This window comes from Lobosporangium transversale (genome assembly GCF_002105155.1).
Source record: "Lobosporangium transversale strain NRRL 3116 chromosome Unknown BCR41scaffold_9, whole genome shotgun sequence".
Taxonomy (NCBI): domain Eukaryota; kingdom Fungi; phylum Mortierellomycota; class Mortierellomycetes; order Mortierellales; family Mortierellaceae; genus Lobosporangium; species Lobosporangium transversale.
Genome location: NW_019028987.1, coordinates 814333 through 840201, shown reverse-complemented (window position 1 = coordinate 840201; position 25869 = coordinate 814333). Strand labels below are relative to the sequence as shown.

Sequence of the window (25869 nt, the reverse complement as noted above, 5' to 3'; positions counted from 1 at the left end):
AAGAACAAGAAACAGGTTTAAATAAAAAAGATTGATCAACGTAATCAATGAAGCGCGTGCGTTTCTTGAGGATGTTTTAAAAATTAAAAAAAAGTAAAACGGGGTAGAAGAAAGAGATGGTTGGGAAGATAAAGAAGAAGACGAAGGGGAAAGAGAGGAAGAAGAAGAGAAGGAGGATGGAGGGAAAGGAGGAGAAAGGAAAGGGATGAGGATGAGGTGGAGAGGATTAAAGTGTGGAGACATATTAACGAGTATTAACAGTATTAACATTGAATGTGCAAGGTCTTTTGATCTCAACAATTTTTGCCATGTTTGCCCTTTGGCCGCATTGGAGGCGTGTGAGCTTGTGCGAGTGTGTGTGAGAGTGTGTGAAAAATGTTTGATTAATTATTTTTTTTTTTTATTTTTCTAAATGGTAAAAGCCTGTCCAGGCGAATCTTTCTTTCAAGGGAAACTCTACTCGGACAAAAAAAAAAAAGCAAAGTCACAAACCTGTCCTTTTGTCTCGTGTCCTTTGCCTTGCTTGCTTCCTCATGCTCGTTTTTCTCATTTTTACAACACCCGGACAGACTCATTGTCTCAATCCGTCTCGATTCTGTCCATCTTCATTCTTTTATTCTTTTTTATCTGCAATCTTTTATTCATTAACAACTGAACTATCGAGCAAGCGGACAGAGTTTCTACTCAGATACAAAGATATTACCTTTTCATCATGTCTTCCGCAACAACACACGGTCTAACCAGGCGTAGAGGCTCCCATATCCGACACCCTAGCCAAACCCACTTGGAGCCCGACTCTGAGCTACTACCTCATCAACCGCAACAACAGCGCCAACAACAACACCAGGAACTAGACCTAGGGACGGAGCCTTCTTGTTGTAACAAACTCTTCCTCTTAATCGCTATTGTAACGTTTGTCACGTTCCTCACTTCTTCTGCACCAACCATCTTCTCGGCTCAACAACCTCAGGAACCTTCTTCACGTCCTCAACAGACTCAGAGCTCACGCAAAGGCTTAGTGGCCGTAATTCATCCTCAGGATAAACGCGTGGGTGTAGTCACCAAGGTCGACTCTCAGTCTGCAGCCCTCTTTCCAACAACCCATTTAGGGAATAACAATGACAAATTCAACCCCGATGATCCCTTACCTATCCATCCAACACCCCCTCTCTCTTTCTCTCCTTCTTCATCTTCTCAAACAAAGGCAACGGAGAGTTGGCAAGCGCAAAGGCAAGAACAGGACCATGCTCAGATGGTCTATTCTCCAGTCCAGGGTCTCACAATCATGCCTCTTGTTCTCCAGCTTGCAAAGAAGGGCTTCGATGTGAAGCTCTGGCTAATTAAAAAAGCTTATCGATCCGTCGCCTTTGTAGTTGCAAAACCAGTACGCATCACCGTTGACATAGTAGAGACTCCCTTCACCGTCACTCGTGACATCTGGAATGCATTCTTGCCTCTGTATTCATTTTTCACAATTGCTGCCTTGATTGGAATTGTCATAGGAGGTAGGCACCCACTTTTTTTTTTTTTTTTTTTTTTTTTTTTTGGATAATTAGACGTTTATTTAGTTTTTTTTTTTTTTTTTTTTTTTTGCTTTTCTATTTATTTCATGTAGGGATCGCGGTTTGGATCGCCCATGCATTGATCTCTGCTGTTGGAGCAGACCAAGACCCTCAGACCCAAATCATCCACATCCGGTCCAAGGGACCACCACGTCTGGGCTCTCTGGATCAAGAATTGACCTATAGGAGCAAAAGACCATCCCGTCCCAAGCTACATACCTCTCCTTCATCTTCTTTTTCTTCAGCGACAGAATCAACCATCTTGTCCTCAACTGCGCCCTCCCCACAGCCACAGGCTAGTTCCAATCTCTCTCCCGTTCCTGATAAGCTTCATTCAACCCGTCATCGATCAAAGTCTAAACCGGCACGTTCTGGATGGACACACATTACCAATTCTTCCAAGGCCCGTGCGATCCTAACCGATAATGATGATGACGACGATGATGATGAAGATGCCACTTGGGACCATGTCTAAAGAACCCTCTTTCTCTCTCTCTCTCTCTCTCTCTCTCTCTCTCTCTCTCTCTCTCTCTCTCTTTCTTTCTTTCTCTCTTTCTTTTTCTCTCTCTTTATTTCACTTGTATATACATTTTTTTTTTTTATAAAAAAAAAAAAAAAAAAAAAAAAAAAAAAAGGATGATTATCATCCCCTCGAGACTATCTGTGTCCTCTATTGAGAATAAAGTGTAGCGTATGCAGATTAATTCTCCACAATGTGAATATGTAGATCTTGTATTAGACACCACGCGTCTTTTATCTTTTTTTTTTTTTTTTTTTTTTTTGTTTTTATTATTAAAAAAAAAATAATTAATGGATGACAAACTACTTTCAAATTTTACAATTTTTCAGGTTCAACTCGGAATTCCCATCGTCCCTCTGCAAGACCTTTAGCTGTATCCTCCAGGACGACTTCACGGCGGATTCCAACATACACCGTCTTGTCAAGAACTTGTTGTCTCAACTCTGCAATCTTTTCCTTCTCAATTGGCTTCTCCAGCAATTCACTCAGTGCTTCTACAGCCACCTCAAGATCACGCTGGTTATCTTCAAACAATTCTGTCATATTATTCTTGGCAAGATAGAATGCAAATGCATACGTCCACTGAAGCGTCGTGCGGCACGTTGTAAGCACATCCACCGCTTTCTTGAGGAATTGAACTTCAATCCATGATAAGTCGCTCGTCCGCTGCATCTCCTCCATTTTTTTCTCTGTTTTCGTGTACAAATCTCGGTCCAATTTTGCGGATTGCTCATGATTCGCAAAACGATTATAATACTATCACCAAAATAACATTATTTAAAAATAGAAATATTAGTTACACAGACACATCACAAGAGGAGGCACAGTGCACAGTGCACAGTGCACTGAAAAAAAAAATAAAAAATAAAGAAATAAAAATAAAAATAATAAAAATAATACATACATGAAGATATCTTTCGAGAGAGGCACGAGACTTTGCTTGCTGATCGCGAGCATCAGTACTGCTAGATTCGTCAAATCGATTACAATTATACCAATTTGTCCCGTGCTCGGTCCAAGGGCCCATGCATACCCAGCAGAATTCGTATTTACATTTACGGCACGTCATGTGGTTGCAACCTCCATTCTTCTCAATTGTCGATTGGCATTTGCTACACTCTTTTGTATTAGCAGATATCCAATTGGCTGTCTCAGAGTCGTCAGCGCACTTTTTAAGCCAAAGCTTAACCAAGGAGCATTGGGCTGGCTGATGATCGCCCAGACCACATCCAAAACAGAACTTGCTTCCGCATGCGCATGCAACAGTCGGTACAATAATCGAGAAGGATGAATGAGAAAGACGACACTCGACCGCATTCTCGCAATTCGGTGCAGGGCACCACCGTAGAGTATCCACATCAGCCACATATGCTTTGTCCTGAAGCTTTCGATATCTAGTCATTTTTTTTAAAAAAAAAAAAAAAAAAAAAATTAGTTAAGAGCAACACAAAAGGAAAAAATCATCACCAAATAATAGACTATAAATGATTGACTTACTTCTTTACAATTGGTTCCTCAATCACTTTAAGGATCGTCGGTTCGTCTACAACAACACTGCAACCTGATTCTGGGCACAAAATTCTTCGGCATTCACCCTCTTCTGCAACCTTTTGTGTCAGATACTGCTCATAGCAGGGTTGACAAAAGAAGTGGCCACATTTGAGTCCAACCGCAGAACCATTGTCATCGTCATCAAAGCAGATTGTACAGACAAATCCCTTTGGACGCTTTTGAATTGATGTGTGGTTATCACTCAAGTCTAAGCCAGCTTGTTCTAAAATCTCTTCAGGTGTTTCCATATATCGCTCAATGAGACGCTCTTTGTTCCACTTGAAGGTCCTCAGGAGTGCAGCTGCCTGATCTTGTGTGACCCCGAGGATGCCTGCTACTTGATTCGATGAGTTTGACTGTGTGGCAACAATCTCTGACAGAGGCAGCACCGTAAAGTCAACCTCATATGCCTTTTTTTGCTGCTTTTCACTAATCGTATCCGCAAAGTCAAGGTCCTCAGCTTGCTCATACTCCATATCTACAAGGATATAACCACATATCATGTTATTGGTTAGTAAAATAATAAAAGTTCGGCCTGCCCCTGTATTTGATCTGAGTCTAGAATTTTCCCGGCCACATACCATAGTTATCATCTTCGGACTCGTAGTTGTCGAAATCAGAGTCTTTTTTTTTTTTTTTTTTTTTTTTTTTTTTTTTAAAAAAAAAAATGGTTGACGAATGATAAAGGTTGAGCATCAACAGTGATAGTCAATAGTCAAAAACTGTTAAAGAACTCTCCTCAGCACAAACATACCAGCAAAATCGTCCTCGCTGATGCTTCCTGTGCTCATTTTTAGTAACGTTTATTCCGCTGTGTTAAACTTGGTAGGATACAGGATATTTAATATGTAGTAGGAAAAAAAAAAAAAAAAGGTTTTTGTAGTGATGCGTTTGAAAGGAGCTTGGTATGGCAAAAAGGACAAAAGGGCACAAATGCGAAATGAATGCAGTTAGATTGTATTTTTTTTTTTACAAGAAGGATGTGAAGTAATGATGAGTGATGTCGCTTTGGCAAGACGGAAGTGAAGGGGGTAAGGAGGGATGATAAAAAAAAGAAGAGAAAAGAAAGGGAACAGGTGGCGGAGTGTGGCCAATGCTGCGCTTCCTTTTATACCTGCCACTTTGGACTCACCACGTGATGTGGCGAAGAGAATCATCAAAGCTGGATGGTGGCAACAAGTGGGGAGGAAAGAATTCGTCTGTTCCATCAAAAATCCCGCCGACCACATTAGGATTTTAACATTTGAGCATCGTCCCGCGGGCGCAGTCGAAAAAAGAAAACAGACAAACAACATAAAAAAAATACAAAAAAAGAATAAAAAAGAGGGCTGAGGGGGCACAGCATAAGCTAAGCATCATGCAGCAGTGTTTCCAATTGATGTCTCCTATTTTTTTTTTTTTTTTTAATCAAGTGCGCTGTCATAGATATTTATTATGACATGATCCAAGGAGGCTGCGGCAAATAATCTGTTTCAATCGATGACATGTCTACCGATATTTTTCGCGGTATTTCTAATCCAATGTGAAAAGCAACGCAGAAAAATAATAGAGCATTTAAGGTTAGATGGTAATTTCTTGAAGTGGCACAGTAACCCATTTTCCTTCCAATTTTCCTTCCTTTGCATACCATCAATCCTCGTCCTTTATACTTGACTTCAGGTGAGCGCGAGCGTGTTCTTGGATGTGGACGCACAGCCTCATGTCGACGTTCAGAATAGCGAGCATCGTCATTGGCATTATTGGTTTGACGATTTTCAGGTTCAGCCCTCGATTCTTGCTTGCGCACTTCGTTTTTTAAGCGGGGCGATCTAGAGCCAGAGCGGGAACGACGCCTGGTGTGACGACTATTGCGGCTGCGACTAGGACTACGGCTGTCACTACGACTGCGAGTCCTTCGAGACGAACGCTCATGCTTCCTCCTGTGTCTGGAAGAACGATCTCTTCGACGAGAGCTATGTCTATCGGAGTTAGACTCACTGCTGCTCCTTGACTTTGAGCGGTTGTGGCGGCTTCGGCGTCTCTGTCGGCGTTTTCGAGATACAGAATGACTATCACTGTCGCTGTCGCTATTGCTGTCACTATCACTATCGCTGTCGTTGTCGCTACCACGACTTCTGTCATCTTTAGAAGTACTTCCTTGCGTTTTCTCTGCTGCTGCCGCTACCTGCTGTTGTCGTTGCTGTTCTAGTAGCTTTGGTGGTATCCTTAGTTCAAGCTCGCCGCAATTGGAGATCATGACGATGCTCAGCGGTCTATCGTTTCTTTCATCCGTGGGCGTGTTTTCAATTTTCTCGACCACGTCATAACCTTTTACAACACGTCCGAAAACAACATGCTTCCCTATTCATGAAGGGGGCGAAAACATGTTTAGAAATTAATCCACTGAGACTAGGCCACGATAAACTATATGGTTCATATACAGAACCGAAAGCCGCTCAAACATACCATCTAAATGAGGAGTTGGTCGAGTGGTCAAGAAAAATTGAGAGGTGGAGGAATTGGGTCCTTTGTTTGCCATCGATAAGAGTCCTACACAATTTAAAAAAAAAAAAAAAAAAAAAAAAAGCATTATAAAGAATTAGTGATAATTACATCGAGTTCTCGCTTACTGCAAACAACACATGGCGAAATATTTGATTGTTGTGCAACATACCTTCAATATCATGCTTTCGCTTGAAGCCTCCTTCATCTGGCATTGGCCCACCATAAATACTCTCGCCTCCTGATCCATCCCTCCTGATAAAGTCTGTTGTTAATTGAGCATGAATGAATAGTATAGTATAGTAAGTAATCCATATCCATGGCGATCATACAAACAGTGGGCTAATGTTGAAGCTGACTTGTAAAGGCGTCCCAATTCAATGGTCTCACTTGCCTCCTCCTTGAACCATAAAGCCCTTGATAACACTACAATGGTCAAACAAGACAATGGTAGTAAGAATATGAACTTTTTTAACCAAGTTAATAATCATCATTATTCACTCACTTGTTTCACAAACTTGAGTGCTTCGTACCGATGAAAGATAGAACCTCGGTAGTGTAGGGGTACGCTGCTAGTTTTACTTACACCTTTTTCACCTAAAATTGAAAATAAAAGTGTGGATACACAGTTAGCTGATCATTGTTTGGATACTTCCTTGATCACTGCATAACGAACTAAATCCTTTGACTTCTTACCAGTGCAAAGTGCACGGAAATTCTCTGCAGTACGTGGCACCTCATCCGCAAACAACTCCATGACGATCCTAGAAGAATGAGGAAAAGTAAAGTTGAGAGAGTGTCAATATGCCTATAAAATACGACAAGTTGTTGCAATGTCAGTTCTAAATCAAAGGCAGTAACATGCCTTCCAATCCGGTGACCATCGATGTCGATGTCAAAAAAGACACGAGGATTGACCATGGTGGATGGTGCTGATGATTTGAGAAGTCGATGTGTCGATGGACAATAGAAAGAGGCTATTGATTGCCGCAGATTAACAGAATGGAAGCAAATTGAACAGAAAAGAATATTAAAATTTGAGGGGTTCGGCCAAATTAAAAGGAAGGTGTCTCAAAGCATTGTCTTCATTCACTTGCTCACGCATACGTCTCCAACATCATGTCTTCTAAAGGGAAAGCATCCGCATCCGCCACAGCACAGCAAACGCCATTCAGCTCATCCGACTCGTCGTCGTCGACACCAGTGCGCTCAACCTCCCCAGCCGTGTCTACGTAACCTTCCAACCATTTTTACTATTGCTATTTCTACAGTAAAAAAAAAAATAGAGATCTGCAAGATGTTGCAAGCATTAACTCAACTGATATCTTCATTTTACCTCAATCTATATCTAGGTCGACCCTTGTTAAGCTCGCCTTCTTCACCGTAGCCATGATTTTTTTTCCTATAGGAACTTACTTTATCAGTGTGGACCGGTACTTTGATGGTATGTTTGGTAGCCTTTTGGCGTGTGCTATAAAAAAAATAAAAAAAAAAAAAAACCAATTTCAAAAACTGGCCTGTCCATCTTCCCTAAACATCAGATCATTTTAAACTACAATATGTTGAAATAACTTTAGGCAACACGACGTATGCTGGTATCAGTGCTGCAGTGATGGCCAATGTGGTCCTTTTTGCATATGTAGTCGCCGCTGTTTTGGAAGATTCTCAAAGCTCTCGACCCCCGATTAACGTTAAAAAACAGCAATAAAACTTTTTTTTTTACGTGTCTTTTATTGATAATCTACAGGCCTAGCCTCTGGTAGCGCAAACACAAGGCATCGCTCAGAGTCTTGCTTGTCCCTAAATGATTCTACAAAACGTAAAAACTTGAATAATTCCCGGACACGTTGGCCCATTCCACTGCCAATTTCTAGGATGACGTGCGCTCCATCGGCCATAACACGGCGCTCAGCAGGAGTGCAAAGGTTGCGGAACAAGCTTGCAGCCAATAGTTCATATGCTCCATAGCCTTCACTACTTGCAAATAGGGCTATTGGTGGTTCATGCTCCGTGCCATCAAATAGTTTCTTCAGCTTTTCTGCTTTACTGCTATCCAAGTAAGGTGGGTTACACACAAGGAGATCAAATGATTTGAAAAGACTAGGAGTGCTATCCAGCTGTCCAAGATCCCCTATCTCGAATAAAGCTCGATTTGTCAGGCCATGCATTTGACAGTTGATTTGGGCTATTTCGAGTGCCTCTTGGCTGATATCTATACCAACTCCAATAGATGTAGGAAGGTTCTTTAGCAAAGCCAATAGCAAACAGCCGCTTCCTGTCCCCACATCAAGGATTTTGATCGATCGATCCTTTGCAAGTGAGATGGCAGTATGAACAAGTGTTTCTGTGCTGGCGCGGGGGATTAACGTCGATGGTGATACTTTGAACCGCATATCACAAAAATCCTGTTTGCAAGCATCATTAACATTGAGTAAATGTGTAATGTGTAAAAGTCAGCGAGGCATCACAAGAAAACACTCATCTGTAGATCAGATCAAAAATTAAAAGTGAACCGACCTTCTCGCCCACCAGATATGCGATAGGTAACTCGGAAGCACGACTATATGTTTGTGTAAGTTCCAAACCCCCTTTTTTGAGTTCCGCCAGGTCATTCGCCTGACGACGTAGACACGCCTTTTGCTCACGTATCCTCAGCTGCTCAAATTTGACTGGCTCCTCCAAATGGACAGTGATGGGAATGTTGAGATTAGGATGGATAAATTCTACCTTGGCAAGGCATGATAGCAGGCCTTTGTTGCGATTTGCTTTGAGAGGTTTTGTATTGCCGCTGTCTCCTATAACAGGATGGTGTGCGGACATGAGGTACCGACGTACATTGACACCCAAAAATGGCGACCGTAGCACGACATCCAGAGTAGAGAGACTTCCTGCTTCGTTGGATGGAGTCACTTTAACAACACGTATAGACTCTATACACTTTGCATCTAAAAATCCAGGATTCACAGGAATCATACTTCCTTCATCATAAACGAGAGGATGCTGCATATCATTTTCTATTTCCTGAGCCCCATCTCGTGACCAACCTCCATGACATATGACCCTGAAAGTTCTGGTGATTTTGCCGCTGTTGTGCATCTGCATAAGCGTTGAGCGCATCTCTGCAGTCTTTGCAATAAGAACCTATATCGGCATAACAAAAAGTAGAGTCAACAACAAAGCTTTAGTCCCAAAGAGGAAACACTTCTTTGGAGCGCTTAAAAAAACATAAATTCACTATGAGCACACTTACAAGTCCGTTTGAAGCCTTTTCAACCCCATGGATTGCACATGGGAGGCAATTCTGTTGCCCAAGAGTTGGCGAAATGTTGGAAGGTACATCAAATGCAGCGAACTCGTCGCTATCATCATCACTAAGCTCATTCTCTTGTCCGAGATCATGCTCCGGAGAAGTCCACTCATCTTCATTTGAGGTTGGAGATGTGCCTTGCTTGTCAAGTTCAAGCAGTACTGTCGAAGTTGCGTCCATCTTGAGCTGGCTTTTATTTTCATCCATCTTCTCCTCTCCATTTCCTGGCTCAGCATTAATACTCGGAGTGAGTGAGAAGGGCAACATAAATCCCACAGCAACCATTGTTTTTCCCGAGGGCTTGATGATTACTGCGAGATCATTATCTTCATAGCAGATCTCAAGTTTTTCTTTCCCATAGACGGACTCATGTGCAGCCTGAGCATCAAATTTGATTTGGACCAGATCGCCTGTTACAAGGATCCTAGTTACTTCCGCAACTACGCCATTGACAGACACCTAGCCAGCATCAATAATATTATAGAGTACAATGTGAATTATCTTAGCTCACTTTTTGTTTGTGGACAGAAGAGAGAACGGAGTCACAGTGATAAGATCATGTACCTCGCCTCGTTTAAAGCATCGACGCATCTGTTCTCGAGACTTGACAACGGTCTTCCATTGTGCGAGCACGAATTTCCAGACTCGGGTCCCATTGTCCTCCTGCTTGACTTGTGCCTGGAATGACCTCATGGGATCCGATGCAAAAAACTAAGGAATGCATTTTATGCATTGAGAGGCCAAAAGTTTTTTTTTTCTGTTCAGGGACCAATAAAAGTGGCTTCGTGACAGTTATTACTCATGGCTGAGTTTCCCACGATCTCATCACGAGATATAACCCAAGTGATCCTGGTAGAACGGGCTTCTTTTTAGTACCTCCCTCAATAAAGTTGCCCTCAGCGGTCACTGTCTGGGCCTTGGGGGAAATAAAATCTATCCTTTCCTTCTTTAGTATTCTCTTCTCCTTTCTTGACTTTTCCTCACTCCGTATTTGTATATTTTACATTTCATCCCTCATGACTTCTTCTCCTTCGGCTTCTTCACATTCATCTCGTCCAGAGAAGAAGACCACAGTCACTGTCCGTCGAGCCATTGCTGAAGACATCAGTCAAATCGACCTCATTCATTCTGTCATCAACCGCGCATACAGATCAGGTGAATAAAAAAAAGCTCATCAGCTTCAAACCAGCTATAGCAATGACAGTTAATAGCGGCCTTGTAGCATGACCAAACTTTCCGTTAGTGTGCATCACAGCTGTCAATTAAACTGCTCTGTCAGCTTGTGAGCGACATTGTTCTGGGGATCAAACACTATGCACCTTTGGTGAGATACTAAATGATCTTCTTTTTATACGTAAATGTAAAAATACAATCTTTCTAGAGGGCGGATGGACGACAGAGGCACATTTGAGTAAGTGATCCGTTATAATGCTTTTTTTTATTTATTTATTTATTTTGTTTTCTTTTTGATTCCCTAAATTTTTTTCTTTGCATATTTCATATTTTTAGTCCGTGACGAGCGTATCCCGATTGATGAACTGAAAGAAGTCCTTGTTGATAAGATCAACCCATTATTTCTCGCTTTCGATTCCGAATCAGGTCAACCTCTCGGAACTATTCAACTCGAAGCTGTGGAGCATTTTCCTGATTTTGGCGTGTACACCAAGGATGGCTACGTGTCGCCCTATACTGAAAGATTACCCAAAGAACAACAAGTTTTCCTCGGACTTTTTTCTGTTGATCCTACACAGCAATCTCGAGGTATCGGTCGAAAACTAGTCGAGACCTCATTGAAATATGCAAAAGAGCAAATGAATCGTACCCAATGTGTGGTATATGTTCTTTACATGCGCGAGGAATTGATCAGGTGGTATAAGAAGCTTGGGTTCGTGGATTATGGTGAGAGAGTCCCATTCCCTGATAATAGCCGTACCAAGCAGGAGGACACGTATTTTTCTGTGCTTCGCCTCGCTTTGTAAAGATGACTTAAGGAGCAATGTTGTTTGCAGGTCCTATCGCTTTTGAAGAGAGAATAAATATCCTAAGCGAGCTACAGTTAGAACTAAGTTTAGAAAATAAAAAGAAAAAGACCTCTAAAGACAACTGACAAGTCGCTAGGATATTTGTGTGTTGCCGTGTGAATAAATGAGCTCTACAGCAACTGTTGTAAAAAAAAATTCTGAGAGACATGATTCCAGATGTAATCCTTTTGTTTCTTAAAAATGTCTCAGTGATACTACATCCATAAACGACTATCACAGCATGTTTATGACTAATAGATCGGTCCAAACCAGAGGGTCAAGCTTGTCGCTCTTTTTGGTTAGTCCTTTTTCAATTATAAGGATTTTGTTAAGTAAACCATTTATATTTGAAAGAGTCTAGCCAAAAAGAGCCCTCTGGTCCAAACTAAAAGGTCCAATTAATCCAAAAGAAGAAACAATGGCTGCCGCAGTTTCTTCTTACATTGGGTCAACAGTGAGGGCGCAGCCGTTAGCACCATGATAGTTAACCTATGCGCATCAAATCAAAGCGATGTAACACAAGTTTAAAACACGCGAGGCAAAGGGCTTTGCAAGGACCCTTCTCGCTCGTCTGTGGCAACACTCAAATGAGTATCAGCACCCTGGCGCGATTAACCGCGCCTCCAAGCAACTCTTTAGAAAAAACAAAACCACCTCCCTTTAAGGATCTTTTTTTTTTTTCTGCTCCTTCTTTCTTCTTCATTCTACTTTCTCTCTTGCACACACTCTCCTTCTTTCTCACTTTCACTCTCATTATTCTTATTCTTATCTCCTTTTTTTTTTTTTTTAACTCTTCCACTTCATGTCGACACACACTGATACCTGTTCTCATCAAGAGATGACCATTACATTGAATGCGCCACCAATATCCGTCGACAGCATTTCTACATCATATTCACCAAAATTACCGCTGGAATGCATTCAGTGCGTCATCTCCCATCTGGATGGCGATATCTTTACGCTTTTCCATTTATTAACTGTCCATAGCTCCTTCTTCAAAGCAACACTTCCTATCCTCTACCGTGACCCTTATAGAGCATTAGAAAAACAGATCCAACGACGAAATCTATTGCATTATCGCAAATCAAAATCAATTTTCGCATATTCTACGGCAGCCAAGAAATTACTCTACACATTACTTCTCTCTTGTCGTCGTTCCGATGATCTCGTTCCATTCCTCACTCCCGATTGGCGGGATCCTATATCGCCTTTTGTCACTGCTGACCAACCATTGATGGCCTGCTATGTCGATTACCTTGGGGATCTTGATTATGATCGCTGGGCTCATACACTTAAATCCATAGCACCAGACAGTGACAATGGAGTAGGAGCACTCCTCATGAGGCTGCTACGTATCATCTTTTTGGATCACCATGCAGAGCGCGTCCAGACCCTTTTAATTCCAGTTACGCATCTTGCACCCTATAAACCGCTTCTTCCTCGGCTTAAGAACCTTCGGTGGATCTCATTTTATGAAGATGGGCTCGATGGCACACACGATCAAGCTGAGGATCAGAATGAACAAGAGCAACAGGCCGAAGATAATACTCAAAGGAGAAATGGCAATGAAGGCGTCGATGGAAACAACATTCAAGAACAGCATCAAGATCAGCCTCACAACAACCAAGGACAGGAGCAAGCAGAAGCAGAGGCAGCACAGGCACAGAACGAAGCTGAACAAACTAATCAAGAAGTGGTAGCAGATCAAATTGTAGAGGTTCCACCGCCTGGTGTGAATGAAATTATAGTAGCGGCAGGGAATGAGCCCATTGATCCCCAGCCTGGCACTTCTCCTTCTTCTCCTGTTCCTGCTTCAGACCCTGCATCACGAGGAGCAGCTTTTTTGAAGTTACATCGCGAGCTATTCGGCTCTAAAAACAACGTTAACCATTCCTCTCCTTCAGACCATCACCAACCGGGATCTGGGCTACAAGGAGTTACAGCTCCCCGAGGCTGGAATAGCTCAGATGACGCACGCTACCTTGGGCTTTTAAAAGCATTGCAGTCTCCTGCGAATATCGACTTTCAGGACTGGAGACACCCCCCTACCCTGAGCGACATCCCTCTCAATGGTATTAAGCGCATTCGCTCTTTCAATGTGCCTGCATTGATGGAGGCAACGTGGAGCCAGGGAGAGCTGCTACAACAATGCCGAAGCTTGGAACGCTTCTGTGGCCAGATTAAGAGCTCACCATCAGCGTTTGCTTGGGCTGTGAAAGAACATGAGGAACGTACCCTCTTTGAGAACCTCGTCCTTAAAGGTTGCGCTTCTGTTGCATCACAGAATGCAGGCCTTAGACTACTAGGGCCTGTACCGGATCCCGTGCCGCTTCGTAAGATCCATTTGGGGGACAGGGAGGCTAATGACCCCATCATCCCTGTATTACGAGATGTCTGTTTAGCTTTCAGCAGCACGCTAGTTTCAGTCCAAGTGCGGATTCGTTTTACAGTATGTGAGGTTCCCTTGGGTCTTATTCATGACATGCCTCACCTGACCCGACTGGAAATCTTTATCAACTCGCCAGCCTACTTCACTTGCAACGTTGGATTCCTGAAGGGGTGCTCTACATTAGAGCACATTCATTTGGAGAGTGGGAACGAAGGGTCCCCTACATCGCCGTCTTATGACGAGTTAGGGTCACTCCAAGAGCCGTGGTATCTACCCAAGCTAAAACATCTCAGGATTATTGGACCAGTTTGCACAATTTTCAACTATGAAACATTCATAAATACGCCCAATGTGCGTAGCATTCACCTCGACCATGTCCTCCATAAAGACTACCTCAGCACTCTGTCTCAGCCTTCCTGGTCATGGTGAGTTATTGCATCTGACTGGCTGGATAAAAGATTTTAATTAGGAAAGTTGAGACTTAATTTGATATGATTTTTTGTCCTATTCTCATATCGCCAGGAACTGGAACATGTCCGCACTTGGCTCATTGTGGCTAAAGGGCCATGCAGCACATTTATTCCAGTTATCATTCCTGGAGAGATGCCCCAATTTGAAAAGGCTACATCTAGATCTGGATCGGGCTCCACGCGTTGTATCCGAGTCTCGAGATGCTCCATTGCTTGCTGCTCCTCGCTTTGAATCTCCAGTCCACTCGCTTACACTAACAGGTCGATGGGAGTTCATGCATTGTGATTCAAATATATTCCTTTGGTTCATGCGGACATGGTTCAGCAATGTTCGTTATTTAAAGATGGGCGTGCCACGAATTCCGAGCAACAGATGGCTGATGGAGGGCCTGTTATCACTAAAGCATCTCCGGAAATCCAACATTCGAGGCTGTCGCTTGTCAGGGTATGAGCTTTGGGAATTTGGGCTGAAGGAAGCTGCACCCAAAGCGCCTCATGACTGGGATCAAAAATCTCGTGTTCAGTTCATAGAGGCAGAGGCTCGTAGACGTCGAGAGCTTTTTCGTATTAGTGAACGACAGCTAGAACATCAAGAGCAACGGAGAGAACAGAGGCGATGTAAGAATTTCGATCCATGGGAGGAAACTATCGCTCCGGCCTTTTCTTCTGGACTCTTTGATTTCCCAGAGGAAGACACCGACGCAAAAGTTGATGAAGATGGATATTTGATGGAGAGGAAACAACAACAGCTGAAAGAGAGAGCAGAAGGTGAGGCAGAACTAGAAATGCTGAAGAAAAAGCGCGAAAAGGAGGCACAAGAAGATCAAGGGTTCGTGAAGGCGGAGGTTCATGACAGGTTGCGATGCATTTATGTTTTCAAAGGCAAACGATACCAAGTTTACTCCAACAAGATTTTAGTAGATTGTTCTTAACTATGATTCAATTACTTAAAGAATATTGTCTAATCATAAACAAATCTTTGTTAAATAAGAAGGCAGGCGAAGATTGTCAAAGAAGACTTAAAATCATCGGTTCTGAAAACTTGTAATTTTCATCCATGGCAATGGGGAATTGAGGCGGTAGCCAATCTATGTCCACTGTTGATCTTCCTCAGTCCTATCAATACCTTGAAGTATATAAAAAGCAATGCTCAACATGGTCTGTTCCCGCCAATTGACATTATTGAGACTACCATTGTTCCACTGATGCTGGTCTCCCCTATCTGTCCATATCAATCATCCAGGCCCAAGCCCGTTTCAGAATGAGAGAGAGATGCCATGCAAAGTAGAAAACAAAAAACCGATATACAGCATCTTTCAGTGTCAACTCAACCATTAGGAACCTGTTATCTTATTCTGGAGCAGGCACAGAAGCTCTTCATGGATAGCAATTTATGATGACATTCTCAAATAGGCATGTTCAAAGCATGTTTCACAATACTTATTGAATTGGTGGTTAAAACCAATGTGTTTTATTCTTTCATCTGTGCACCACCCTAAATTCTACGAAGGAGGATGTTTGTCCAAAGATCCCGATTACAAGATGTGGCGAAACTTCTCAAGAGCTAGCCCTGAATGAGAAGGTACCTATATCACCCAGGCCAGTAAAGATCTTTTTTCAATAAAGATGGTGAGAACACATAATTTTTCCGACAGAAAAAAAAAAGTTTAACGTGAGATGGATCAGTTAGGAAAGCTACTTCGTCCGTTGAATCAATAAGAGTAAGTAAGAAATATAATCACTAGTGAGATGCACAATGCCTTGTTACAACAATAGAGATGGCATTCTTCAACATTATAAATACTGCTAGATGAGTTTTTTCATTCCGAACTTATCAGTACTTTCTACATGAATGTTAATCATTTATTGTCACACGGAGCAATCACTGATGACACAAAAAATCCTTTGATTGATGAAAGATATCTTGAGAGCACTACATGTTGTTTATTTACAAAGTAGGAAGAGTTGGGCCGTATACTACATGATAATACGTATGATACTGGCTTTATTCTTCTCTACTCCAAGCATTGTGAGAGAATAAGCAAACAGACTATCCCAAGGACAATCTACAGTGTGTTTGCTGAGTTGTGTTGTCAATGACGAGTCGCTGAAATAGTGCTGTCGAATACTTTCCAAGATATTATATCTGAGCTGATAAAGTAGTTTTTTTTTTTTTTTTTTTTTTTTTGTGCGTGGCATTGGCGCTGTAAAATACATTGAATGAGATGAGCTGAGAGGTTCGCCATGCTGATGTTATAAAAAGCCGGCTGATAATGTTTTGGCGTTCTGGTTATTCATATTTCAAATAGTTTGTGTAGAAGGGAAAAAATGGCGTTGGAGTGTGGAGAAATGGGGGAAGTTGTCGGACGAGTCCGGTTGCTCACGATTTTTTTAAGCCGAAGCACTGGCAGTTGCACCAGTTGCTGTTCCAGTGGCAGCAGCACGCTTGCGCTTATAATCGTTAATAGCTGACTTGATGGCATCTTCAGCAAGCACTAGAAAAGTTAACAGTAATGAGATGAAAAAGAGGTGCGTTAAGCGTTGAGGTTATGAGCTTCAAAAAAAAAAAAAAAAAAAAAAAAAAAAAGACAATCTTTCTGCATTATATTGGCTGGATGCGGGGGATGCGGGCAAATATCAACGCTGCGCAACTAAAACTCAGGGTCCAAACTCCTTAATCTCGTAAACTACTTACTGGAGCAGTGCAGTTTGACAGGAGGCAAACACAACTCCTTGGCCACTTCTGTGTTCTTGATGGCGCCAGCATCCTCGAGTGTCATTCCACGGACACGTTCAGTCATATATGAAGAGGAAGCGATGGCAGAACCACAACCAAATGTCTTGAATTTAACATCGACAATTTTTCCTGTGGCCTCATCGACCTTGATCTGCAACTTCATGACATCACCACAGGCAGGAGCACCCACAAGACCAGTTCCGACAAACGGATCTGACTTGTTGAGTGAACCGACATTGCGAGGACGCTCATAATGGTCAATCACCTTTTAAAAAAGAAAGTTTAAGAATATTTGTCGCTATTAGTCATATGTATATAGTATGGAAAAAGGCTCAGATAAAGCTTTCAGTGCGATTTTTTGCTTGTTTTCTTACCTTGGGGTGATAAAAGCGAGCAGCAACGACAGTTGAAGGCTTTGCGAAAAGCGAGCGGGAGGCAGTGAAAATGGTTGAACGAAGCATTATGTGATAAAAGTTGTTTGAATGAAATTGAATAATTGAATGGAAGAGAAAGAGCTGACAATAAAGCAACACTCCAAAAAAGGCGAATTAAAGAATGCGTCGAGACAGTTTTAGTCTCTTTAGTCCCGCAGAAATTCTTATCATATGAGCGTAGCAGTCACATGTTTGATGTGGCTTAGAAAAACAAATGCTTACTTTTTTCATGAAGTAAAAAAAAAAAAAAAAAAAATGCCTTTTAATATTTATTTAGCCCATTTATAAAAAACAAAGCCATAGAAAATATTCAGTCAGAAAGCAGGGTTCATTCACAGTTCTCATCTCAACTCTTGTCATCATCCAACTTTGCTGTTCAACTTCTGTTCTCTGCTATAAAAGAATATATATATATATATATAAAGTGGGATATCCTTAAGATAAAACTTAATTTATCAATCCTTTTCATTTTGCACCATGAGACCTTTGACTGAGCAGGAAACGAAGACATTTTTCGAAAAGTTGGCCAAATAGTAAGCAGGAAAAAAGAAAAGCACTTAGTCAATTATTGGAAGGATCGCATTTTTTTTTTCTTCTCTCCTGGTTACCAAAAGCAACTCCTGATCTGCTACTGACTTTACCCTATTTCTTTGCCCACATATTACCTTTTCCTCCCCTAGCATTGGACGCAACATTACGCATCTAATTGACAGAGGTGATGAAACATACTGCTTCCGACTTCATCGTGATCGAGTATACTATGTCAGGTAAGTAATGTGGACTTAGATTCGGTTTCTTAGTGTATAGGGCCTATTGTATGATACATTACCTGGCTTTGTCTATGGTACATTTGCATGGATCAACAATTTCAATTGCTCATCCTCTTCTTTTCTTTATTTATTTATTTATTTTTTATGTGAGATAGTGAAGCTGTAATGAGAAAGGCTACAAGTGTTGGGCGTGATCAGTTGATCTCGCTTGGTATTTGCTTCGGGAAATTCACAAAGACTGGAAAGTTCCGTATGCATGTCACTTGTTTGGATTATATCGCTCAGTATGCCAAGGTAAATATACTCTAATGATTTCACAGTGGCGGCATATCTCAGCATAGTCTTAGCTTTCCTAGGTTTCCGGAGATCATATCAACAAAAGCATCACTCTGAATTTGTATCGCCTACGAATTGACATGAACAGGAAATACGACAAACAGAAAAAAAAAAAAAAAAAAAAAAAAAGAGGAAGCGCTAAGATGAGAGACAAGGATTTGTTGCTTGCTACATCATAAGTGTCATTGGAAATACAGTATTTAGAAAAGATCCTCTAGTCAACTTTATGGGTATTTATTGTATCCACGTACCTTCTCGGCCTTGGATTTCCATACTATAGTCTATGCGCATTATCAAGGACGTTGATATCTATAAATGACTGCTTATAGCAGGAACAACAGGATATATACACGGCTATGCTTGTCTATGGAAAGGATTTCGCTGGCAGGCCCTCCAATCTTACGTAATGCTGATATGGATATTCCTTACTCTTTTTTTTCTCTCTCTTTCTCCCTCTTCCCCTCCCTTGCCAATATCCACAGCACAAGGTCTGGATCAAGCCCAACGGCGAGATGCCCTTTTTGTATGGAAACCACGTAGTGAAAGCTCATATCGGCCGTGTTACAGAAGATACTCCAGAGCATCAGGGAGTCATTGTCTATTCCATGACAGATGTCCCCCTTGGCTTTGGAGTAACAGCTCGATCAACATCTGACACTCGCAAGCTGGAGCCCACAGCCATTGTAGTCTTCCATCAAGCCGATATTGGAGAGTATCTTCGCCAGGAAGATACCTTGTTTTAAAAAAAACAAAAAAAAACCCATTCATTCATCATTGTCATCACCAGCATTAAATGAAAAGAAAAAGTAAAAAAAAAAAAAAAAAAAAAAAAAAGATGTCGTGTAATATTTTGCTATTGATGTATCTTGCAGTCTTTATTAATTTGAAGATTTAACTATTCCATGCGTGCTGTTTTCAGTATCTCCTCTCTTGTACCACCACCTCGGCTCATACCGATAAGCCCACTACCACCACCCCCAATGCCTCTCTCTTCAAATGACTGCTTCCCAATTAATGCATTCTCGCCTGGCGATAGCTTGATATCCAGACTTTGTTCATCCTCCATTCTTTTTTCTTCTCCATTCATGTTTGTGAACTCAAAGCTGTACCTGGAGCTTTTCACATTATGATGTAGCTGGTTATTTCTTTTCTCTTGATCCTCTTTGTACTTTGCTATATCCTTTCTCTTTTCCTCCGCTCCACCTAAACAGATGATCCCCACTGGGATGGCCGAGCCGAGAAATCCAGCCATGGTCAATGCTAAAGGCGTGAATCCAAAATGTTCATAGACCATGCCACAGGCAACTGGACCAACTATAATACCAAGCGAAAATGCCATATTAAACATTGCATAGGCTCTTGCGAACCCATCTCCTGCGCCTGTCATCCGCACAACAGCTGATAGTTCTCCAAGCACTGGCGTTAAAACCGCTGTTCCTGTGAAGCCGACAACAATGAAGACGACAACCGCCATTGCAAGAGAACCCTTGAAGACCAGGCCTCCTAATACAATCGAGCCTGTACATAGGAACAGTGAGATCACACAGATGATCTTGGCGCCAAATTTATCCGATAATGCGCCTTATTCAACGATATCCGCCCCATAATAATAATAATAATAATAATAATAATAATGACAAAAGACTAACATGTTAATATTGAAACTGCCCCCATCTACTGCAACAAACGTATATATATATATAAAGATACGTATAAACATCATGATTTTACTCACCTGCCAAAGGAGCCGTAAGTGTTGGAAGAGAAAAAGCCATAAAAATTAGTCCAATACGCTCTGAAGTCAAATCGAAATTGCTGGCAAGGTATAAAGGGAGCGTTGGTTCTGCGCCCGCAAATGCACTCGCAGTGCAGGCAGTGAGAATGATAGAGCCTAGCAGTCGTTTCTCTTTGATCAGCTTCCAGAAACTGGTCCTTTGTTCCATTCGTTCTTGTTTTCGGAGCGCTGCCACCTCTGCTTCCTCCTCATTTGCTTCAGCCTGCATTCCTTGTTCTCGAAGAGCCTTCACAATCTCTTCTCGTTCCTCCACAATCAAGGCACGGCAGATGAAGTCAATTAGAGTGATCAAACTACAAAACAGAAAGGGCGCTCGGTACCCCGCCTGTTGATATAGAAACCCACCCAGAGGTGGTCCCATCATCATACCTAGAGTGTAACCGATCAATACTTTGCCCATCTGGAGACCCAGTGTTTCTGCGGGGAATACATCAGTGATCAACGCTAATCCCAGGGTCCAGACAGATCCTCCTGCAACCCCTTGAAGAAGTCGAGCTCCCAAGAACACATAGAAATTGGTTGACACCATAAATAAGATTGTCGACAAGAACATTCCAACTAGACCGATCAGCATAGGCGTTCGACGTGATACGAAGTGATCACCAAGGACACCAAATATAGGTGAAGACAGCAAGACTCCAATTGCATATATTGCTAACAGTAAACCTGCGTCTGTTGCTCCTCCATGAGTCTTTTCTTTCACAATAAATGGGAGAATCGGTACAATGATTCCATACTATATATAAGCCATATCCATTAATATAGTGTCAATGACGAAGCTGTATAAATGGTAAGCGAACCGTACAAAAAAAAAAAAAAAAGAAAGAAAGAAAAATTTACCGTTGCCATATCCACAAAGAGTGCAAGAAAAATTGTGAACAAGATAAAATTGGGTGATCTTCGGAGTCGCCCAAAGCATCCTCTTTTCTTGATAGGAAGACTGATATTGCTAGTGGTTCGCTTCATGTGATGATCCTTTGCACGCATCGCGGCTTCCATTTCATTATATTCATCGCCTTCTAGCCTTTCGTCTACTGTGACACCAAAAGATTGAGACCGTTGTCGCCGTAATTGTTCCACATGGATAGGAGGAGGATGTACACGGAAATGACGGGTGGATCGCACAGATATGGTAGATTGTGCTGGGCTCACCTCTATCTCCACTGGAGGAAGAAGAATGCTTCTAGGACTAGGTTCTTGTGAAGTAGCCACAGTGGCCTGGGTTGATGGACTGTGTTGAGTACTATGGGTGCTGGACGCCATCGCTCTGCTCTGTATAAATAAATAAAGATAAAAAATAATAAAAATAATAAAAAAAAAAAAAGGAAGTCGGAACAAGAGGAATACAACGCGTCTTTTGTTTCCAAAGTATAAAGGATTTGAAGACAAGGCAGGGATAGAGGGATAGAAATAGTAAAGCTTAAGTTGGAATTATATCCACACAGGATTGATCGGTTTAAGATGCATAGGAATTGCTGCTGCTAGAGAAATGGATAATCAATAAACCACCAGTTGATGTATGAGAATCGATGGAAGGATAGGTAAGAGAGAGGGGAAAAGAGAGAAGGAGAAAGAGCAAGACATGGGAAGTAGAAAGTGATTCCGAGTCCTCTCCTTTTTCTTCTTCATTATCCCCCTTTCATCTTGTAATTTCGCATCGCTCTGAGTTCCGGTATGCCCTTGCATGAGGGTTGGAACGAACGACTTATTGTGATCCATTGCCACAAACACCTTGATATTGGGTTGTATAGATTTGTCTGCTTGTAGAAATTGGCTCAAGAGAAGAAGAGGCTCGACGCCCTAATCTCAAAGAGACCCAACAACAGGCAAAAGTAGGAATGTAGAACTCACCTTTGTTTTTTAATGATCGTGTGCTTCGACAATGTAAATCGACATATCATTATTTAGTTCCTTATTTTAGTCTCTCCAGCATACAAAGCATCGGGCAAATCCAAACACGACAGTTTCTTATCAGCATTCAAGGAGACTACAGACATTATATACTCTCAAACGTCATATCATAGATGGGTCTACAGCGTAATATATAGTCTTTTCTTTCCTTTATCTGTCCCCAAATCCAGTTATTATGTAGTCTGTAGCTTTAATAGGCACTTGGTAACCCGTTTTATGGCAATGCATCGTGAGACAACTATTCTACCCTTCATTATCGAATAGGACCCTTAACGCCATCCTGTCAGGCTCATGAGAAGGTTGAGCACTATGAATTGAGCATAGAAGGAGACAGAGATAGGTTTTGGTGCGATTGTGGAAGCGAATATGGAAGCATAGGGTGGTGAAGATGAGGTTGAGGCTGAGGATGAGGCTGAGGTTGGGATTGAGACTGGGGCTGGGACTGAAGCTGAGACTGTAGTTGTGGAGGATGAGAGGACCCTTGTTGGTTCCCCTGTAGTTTTTTCTGTTCAACGTATGACCGATGAGCCCGATTAGACTTGAGATGCACTTCAAAATTTTGTAAGGTACCGTCGGGACCTGCGTTATAGAGTTTCCCTGGTGGACAATCCAAACATCGGACGCGATAGTCTGCTATTGAGACCTCGCCAGTGTTTATAGCACCTTCTGAAGCACTACCAACCCGGACACGAATTTCAAAATGATCTGATGGGTATAATTGATGAAGACGAGCTTTGTCTTGAGCAAGACTTTCGGGCAAGTTCTATTGCATGCAAAATCCCAGCGTCAAAAAAAAAAAAAAAAAAAAAAAATTAGTCGATGGGGTTTTTTACAGCCCGTTGTTCGTTAAAAATAAAATAAAATAAAAAAAAAAAAAAAAAAAAAAAAAAAAAAGAGAAACAATGCTATAGTGACCGTGTGCATGCCAAATGTCTATCTATCGTTTGTTTTCAATCTACTCAGTTTACCTCCACCACTACAAACTTAACCTGAGCGGCAGTGTCCACAGAACTAGAGCTAGAGTTAGACGCAGTCATTGCGGGCCGTCGATTGTGCGCAAGGGTTGGTTGTGAATACTGTAGGCTTGGGTCCGGGACAGTTGAATATCCTAACCTACTTATCTGTTGCTGCGGTACCCGCAGTTCCATGGGCGACAGATGACTAGCTGTTGATATGTGTATGTATAATATATTTTGCCAAATGATTGCCCACAGGAACAGATTATATTAAATCGGATTAGGCGGTACAATTAGAAGTGCAAGCTATATCATCTTGACCTTCTCATATACCCTTTGTTGTCAAAACACCGTTCTATCGTCGGATCATCCACACGCGCGCACTCTTAGGTCACCCGCTCGTCTGTCCGATCGCTCAATCTCGTGCTTTTTTTTTTTTTTTTTTTTTTTTCTTTTTCTTTTCTTTTCTTTTCTTTTCATTTCTATCGCTGTTGTTTCTTTCTCGTCCTTTCTTTCTTTCGTTGTTTCTTTTATTCCTTTTTTTCTTCTTCTTCATTATATTAGCAGGATGGGGATTATTCACCTTCTTTACTGCTTTGAACTGGCGTAGTCTCTCGCATTGGTGAGTGTATAAGTTGTTCCCGGCTACCACCGGTGAGTTTATCCTTTGATCCATGAAGCGAATCTCTAGAGTAGGATTGCATGATACCTCCTGAACCTGGTACTCCTAGGTGGTGGACAGACAGATCAGACCCCGAGCCTCTTAATTTCCGAGTTACGCGGTAATGGGATGGTAAACCCTGGCCAGCCAGGGATGAAGCCGGTGCAGTAGCCAAGCCAACAGGCAAGTGATCGTGTGCCATGGTCGTTCTCCTCGTTGTTGGACCTAGTCTATTAATCTGAGCTGGATCATATTGCTGAAGGTCCAAGAGAGGATCTATTGTCTCAGGTGTGTGTCTTTGATGCAATAATGTCCTTTTTGTCTTTGTTGGTTCTCTATCAGGCAAAATAACTCCTCTCCGACCACGAGTCTGTCTACGCTTCCGTCTAGAAAGGAAAATTATAATAATTATAATGAAAAAAAAAAAGTGCCATCGCATCATTGAATGATAAGTATCAAGGCAAGTGTTGAGTATTTGGTAAACAATCCTTTGTTCTTCGTTGAAATTCATTTTTTTTTTTGTCTTGTACCTTTTATCACGTTCACGATCTCTTTCGAGCTTATCCATTTCTGGTTCAGTAAGTTTTTCAAGTATGGGCGTAAATTGCTCAACTGCCTCTTCCTCGCGTAAGATACTGGTAATTTTTGGCAAAAAGCTGCCTCGAAGATCTTCATCATGGACTGAGCTTCCGTCGTAGTTGTATCCAATCAAGTTAAGACACTTTGTATGCGTTTGAACTTGTTCCCGGATTGAGTGTGCAATTGCCGTCCTGTTTCGAAAGTTGTGGTAATATATAGAATGTCGTATTAATGGCCAAGAAAGCTCGGTTTTTGTTAGTCCCATGTCATTATGATAATAGGTCCGAAGCTTTTTATTCTTTAAGAGGAAGAAAGAAAAAAAAAAAAGAAGATTGCATATAAACTATCTTACCTGAATTCACCACCCAATCCCAATTCTGCTGCAAGCACCTCTGCAAAGTGTTCCGGGTCGTTATTAGGACATGAGATATCCCATTCAAACTGGTCCACCAGTGATACATTCTCTACCGTTATGTCAATCTAGGAAAGAAAGAAAGAAAAAAGTCATTGCAATGTTCTTTAAAAAAAAAAAAAAAAAAAAAAAAAAAAAGGAAGAAAGAAAGAAAGCATACCTTGATTAAAATTCGAAGTTCTTGAGCAGGCCTAGATTCTTCTGTAGCCACTTTGTCGTTCTCACCCGTCGAGTCCTCAACCACGCTCAATGCTGGCAAATGATAATCCTGGATCTGATCACGAATCGCTCTTGATACTTGAGGTGCAAATTGTTGAACAGGAAACTGTAGATCCTCACACAAGACTTCAGCAAAGTGTTCTGGTGTGATCAATGTCTCTAAAAAAAAGAAAAAAGAAAAAAGAGCTGATGAATATGACCGAGTTATTTTAAAAAACATTGATAGAACATTGAGTAAAGTATTACCGTGTAAGTTCCATGTAAAAGTGTCTCGTAATACAAGTCCATCCACATCAATCTCAAGTCGAATCGGTACCAGAACATCCTCCTTGGCAGCTTGCTCCTCGATCATGGCTTTAGTGCTGTGATGAGCAAATAAGTTTGATAGCAGTAGGACGATATTATACGTTGCATTAGCCAGATTTCTAAACACTCTTTTTGTTCCCTTTTTTTTTTTTTTCTTTCATTCTTTCTTTTCTCTTTTTTTTTTTTTTTTTTTTTTTTTGGAGTCTTGATGAGCTGTGCTGAGGTGGTGAAGGTCCAAACATAATTGTGGTCTTGAGGTCTTTTGAACAGGCGGCTGAAGAATTTTTTTTATTTTTTATTTTTTTTCGCACTTACAACGTAAACTCCTTGGATTTCCTGACCCGCCTCCGTTGTGAAGGATAGACGATTTGAAGTGCATTTGTAGACGCGCCAATGATACCGTGTCCGTTTCGATAAGCAGGATGGTATCCAGGTCCAAAAATATCCACCCC

The 25869-nt window shown here is 41.6% G+C and overlaps 12 protein-coding genes across 12 annotated transcripts; 5 read left to right on the top strand and 7 right to left on the bottom strand.

Annotated features, from left to right (window-relative positions):
- The first annotated feature begins 545 nt into the window (after positions 1-545).
- BCR41DRAFT_420439 (hypothetical protein) lies at positions 546-2093 on the top strand. Its single transcript, XM_022029899.1, has 2 exons — positions 546-1505; positions 1616-2093. The coding sequence occupies exons 1-2, from the start codon at positions 713-715 to the stop codon at positions 2035-2037; spliced, it is 1215 nt and encodes a 404-aa protein (XP_021883723.1). The 5' UTR covers positions 546-712; the 3' UTR covers positions 2038-2093.
- Positions 2094-2397: 304 nt separating this feature from the next.
- On the bottom strand, positions 2398-4109 carry BCR41DRAFT_302195 (hypothetical protein; the record flags this gene model as incomplete). Its single annotated transcript, XM_022020658.1, has 3 exons — positions 2398-2838; positions 2987-3476; positions 3580-4109. The coding sequence occupies 3 exons, from the start codon at positions 4107-4109 to the stop codon at positions 2398-2400; spliced, it is 1461 nt and encodes a 486-aa protein (XP_021883722.1).
- A 935-nt stretch (positions 4110-5044) lies between these two features.
- Positions 5045-7128, bottom strand: BCR41DRAFT_349415 (cyclophilin-like domain-containing protein). The gene is made up of 8 exons (XM_022023465.1): positions 6980-7128; positions 6811-6878; positions 6648-6711; positions 6509-6540; positions 6287-6379; positions 6079-6162; positions 5261-5973; positions 5045-5145 (listed from the first exon to the last, which is right to left on the bottom strand). The coding sequence occupies exons 1-8, from the start codon at positions 7033-7035 to the stop codon at positions 5122-5124; spliced, it is 1134 nt and encodes a 377-aa protein (XP_021883721.1). The 5' UTR covers positions 7036-7128; the 3' UTR covers positions 5045-5121.
- A 76-nt stretch (positions 7129-7204) lies between these two features.
- BCR41DRAFT_349414 (hypothetical protein) lies at positions 7205-7835 on the top strand. The gene is made up of 3 exons (XM_022023464.1): positions 7205-7346; positions 7467-7558; positions 7692-7835. The coding sequence occupies exons 1-3, from the start codon at positions 7234-7236 to the stop codon at positions 7820-7822; spliced, it is 336 nt and encodes a 111-aa protein (XP_021883720.1). The 5' UTR covers positions 7205-7233; the 3' UTR covers positions 7823-7835.
- A 6-nt stretch (positions 7836-7841) lies between these two features.
- Positions 7842-10145, bottom strand: BCR41DRAFT_349413 (S-adenosyl-L-methionine-dependent methyltransferase; the record flags this gene model as incomplete). Its single annotated transcript, XM_022023463.1, has 4 exons — positions 9986-10145; positions 9365-9880; positions 8632-9255; positions 7842-8519 (listed from the first exon to the last, which is right to left on the bottom strand). The coding sequence occupies exons 1-4, from the start codon at positions 10112-10114 to the stop codon at positions 7845-7847; spliced, it is 1944 nt and encodes a 647-aa protein (XP_021883719.1). The 5' UTR covers positions 10115-10145.
- Positions 10146-10308: 163 nt separating this feature from the next.
- Positions 10309-11522, top strand: BCR41DRAFT_349412 (acyl-CoA N-acyltransferase). The gene is made up of 3 exons (XM_022023462.1): positions 10309-10576; positions 10803-10832; positions 10931-11522. Exons 1-3 carry the CDS (start codon positions 10438-10440, stop codon positions 11398-11400), a joined length of 639 nt encoding a protein of 212 aa, XP_021883718.1. The 5' UTR covers positions 10309-10437; the 3' UTR covers positions 11401-11522.
- A 722-nt stretch (positions 11523-12244) lies between these two features.
- Positions 12245-15233, top strand: BCR41DRAFT_420433 (hypothetical protein; the record flags this gene model as incomplete). Its single annotated transcript, XM_022029898.1, has 2 exons — positions 12245-14256; positions 14354-15233. 2 exons carry the CDS (start codon positions 12245-12247, stop codon positions 15231-15233), a joined length of 2892 nt encoding a protein of 963 aa, XP_021883717.1.
- Positions 15234-16489: 1256 nt separating this feature from the next.
- Positions 16490-17592, bottom strand: BCR41DRAFT_380386 (iron sulfur cluster assembly protein 1). Its single transcript, XM_022027258.1, has 3 exons — positions 17413-17592; positions 16997-17303; positions 16490-16796 (listed from the first exon to the last, which is right to left on the bottom strand). The coding sequence occupies exons 1-3, from the start codon at positions 17497-17499 to the stop codon at positions 16693-16695; spliced, it is 498 nt and encodes a 165-aa protein (XP_021883716.1). The 5' UTR covers positions 17500-17592; the 3' UTR covers positions 16490-16692.
- Positions 17593-17739: 147 nt separating this feature from the next.
- Positions 17740-19378, top strand: BCR41DRAFT_349409 (hypothetical protein). The gene is made up of 4 exons (XM_022023461.1): positions 17740-18005; positions 18153-18239; positions 18398-18536; positions 19061-19378. Exons 1-4 carry the CDS (start codon positions 17950-17952, stop codon positions 19319-19321), a joined length of 543 nt encoding a protein of 180 aa, XP_021883715.1. The 5' UTR covers positions 17740-17949; the 3' UTR covers positions 19322-19378.
- A 95-nt stretch (positions 19379-19473) lies between these two features.
- BCR41DRAFT_302164 (major facilitator superfamily domain-containing protein) lies at positions 19474-21339 on the bottom strand (the record flags this gene model as incomplete). The annotated part of the gene is made up of 3 exons (XM_022020656.1): positions 19474-20159; positions 20314-21109; positions 21214-21339. 3 exons carry the CDS (start codon positions 21337-21339, stop codon positions 19474-19476), a joined length of 1608 nt encoding a protein of 535 aa, XP_021883714.1.
- A 1085-nt stretch (positions 21340-22424) lies between these two features.
- BCR41DRAFT_349408 (hypothetical protein) lies at positions 22425-23649 on the bottom strand. Its single transcript, XM_022023460.1, has 2 exons — positions 23253-23649; positions 22425-23047 (listed from the first exon to the last, which is right to left on the bottom strand). Exons 1-2 carry the CDS (start codon positions 23430-23432, stop codon positions 22592-22594), a joined length of 636 nt encoding a protein of 211 aa, XP_021883713.1. The 5' UTR covers positions 23433-23649; the 3' UTR covers positions 22425-22591.
- A 166-nt stretch (positions 23650-23815) lies between these two features.
- Positions 23816-25463, bottom strand: BCR41DRAFT_302385 (hypothetical protein; the record flags this gene model as incomplete). Its single annotated transcript, XM_022020669.1, has 5 exons — positions 23816-24287; positions 24432-24671; positions 24833-24960; positions 25053-25270; positions 25358-25463. 5 exons carry the CDS (start codon positions 25461-25463, stop codon positions 23816-23818), a joined length of 1164 nt encoding a protein of 387 aa, XP_021883712.1.
- Between the last annotated feature and the right edge of the window lie 406 nt (positions 25464-25869).

What these genes read in the sequence shown, in the direction of transcription:
- BCR41DRAFT_420439 (XM_022029899.1), top strand. Translation starts at nt 713, where the DNA reads ATGTCTTCCGCAACAACACACGGTCTAACCAGGCGTAGAGGCTCCCAT. An exon ending in GATTGGAATTGTCATAGGAG is followed by an intron (nt 1,506 to 1,615) that starts GTAGGCACCCAC and finishes TATTTCATGTAG; the next exon opens with GGATCGCGGTTTGGATCGCC.
- BCR41DRAFT_349415 (XM_022023465.1), bottom strand. Translation starts at nt 7,035, where the DNA reads ATGGTCAATCCTCGTGTCTTTTTTGACATCGACATCGATGGTCACCGG. An exon ending in GATGGTCACCGGATTGGAAG is followed by an intron (nt 6,879 to 6,979) that starts GCATGTTACTGC and finishes TCATTCTTCTAG; the next exon opens with GATCGTCATGGAGTTGTTTG. An exon ending in TTTCCGTGCACTTTGCACTG is followed by an intron (nt 6,712 to 6,810) that starts GTAAGAAGTCAA and finishes TTTCAATTTTAG; the next exon opens with GTGAAAAAGGTGTAAGTAAA.
- BCR41DRAFT_349414 (XM_022023464.1), top strand. Translation starts at nt 7,234, where the DNA reads ATGTCTTCTAAAGGGAAAGCATCCGCATCCGCCACAGCACAGCAAACG. An exon ending in ACCTCCCCAGCCGTGTCTAC is followed by an intron (nt 7,347 to 7,466) that starts GTAACCTTCCAA and finishes ATCTATATCTAG; the next exon opens with GTCGACCCTTGTTAAGCTCG. An exon ending in TGTGGACCGGTACTTTGATG is followed by an intron (nt 7,559 to 7,691) that starts GTATGTTTGGTA and finishes AAATAACTTTAG; the next exon opens with GCAACACGACGTATGCTGGT.
- BCR41DRAFT_349412 (XM_022023462.1), top strand. Translation starts at nt 10,438, where the DNA reads ATGACTTCTTCTCCTTCGGCTTCTTCACATTCATCTCGTCCAGAGAAG. An exon ending in CAACCGCGCATACAGATCAG is followed by an intron (nt 10,577 to 10,802) that starts GTGAATAAAAAA and finishes CAATCTTTCTAG; the next exon opens with AGGGCGGATGGACGACAGAG. An exon ending in GACGACAGAGGCACATTTGA is followed by an intron (nt 10,833 to 10,930) that starts GTAAGTGATCCG and finishes TCATATTTTTAG; the next exon opens with TCCGTGACGAGCGTATCCCG.
- BCR41DRAFT_380386 (XM_022027258.1), bottom strand. Translation starts at nt 17,499, where the DNA reads ATGCTTCGTTCAACCATTTTCACTGCCTCCCGCTCGCTTTTCGCAAAG. An exon ending in CTCGCTTTTATCACCCCAAG is followed by an intron (nt 17,304 to 17,412) that starts GTAAGAAAACAA and finishes CTTTTTTAAAAG; the next exon opens with GTGATTGACCATTATGAGCG. An exon ending in TGTCAAACTGCACTGCTCCA is followed by an intron (nt 16,797 to 16,996) that starts GTAAGTAGTTTA and finishes TAACTTTTCTAG; the next exon opens with TGCTTGCTGAAGATGCCATC.
- BCR41DRAFT_349409 (XM_022023461.1), top strand. Translation starts at nt 17,950, where the DNA reads ATGAGACCTTTGACTGAGCAGGAAACGAAGACATTTTTCGAAAAGTTG. An exon ending in TTCGAAAAGTTGGCCAAATA is followed by an intron (nt 18,006 to 18,152) that starts GTAAGCAGGAAA and finishes TTCCTCCCCTAG; the next exon opens with CATTGGACGCAACATTACGC. An exon ending in GATCGAGTATACTATGTCAG is followed by an intron (nt 18,240 to 18,397) that starts GTAAGTAATGTG and finishes TATGTGAGATAG; the next exon opens with TGAAGCTGTAATGAGAAAGG.
- BCR41DRAFT_349408 (XM_022023460.1), bottom strand. Translation starts at nt 23,432, where the DNA reads ATGGAACTGCGGGTACCGCAGCAACAGATAAGTAGGTTAGGATATTCA. An exon ending in TTAAGTTTGTAGTGGTGGAG is followed by an intron (nt 23,048 to 23,252) that starts GTAAACTGAGTA and finishes TGCATGCAATAG; the next exon opens with AACTTGCCCGAAAGTCTTGC.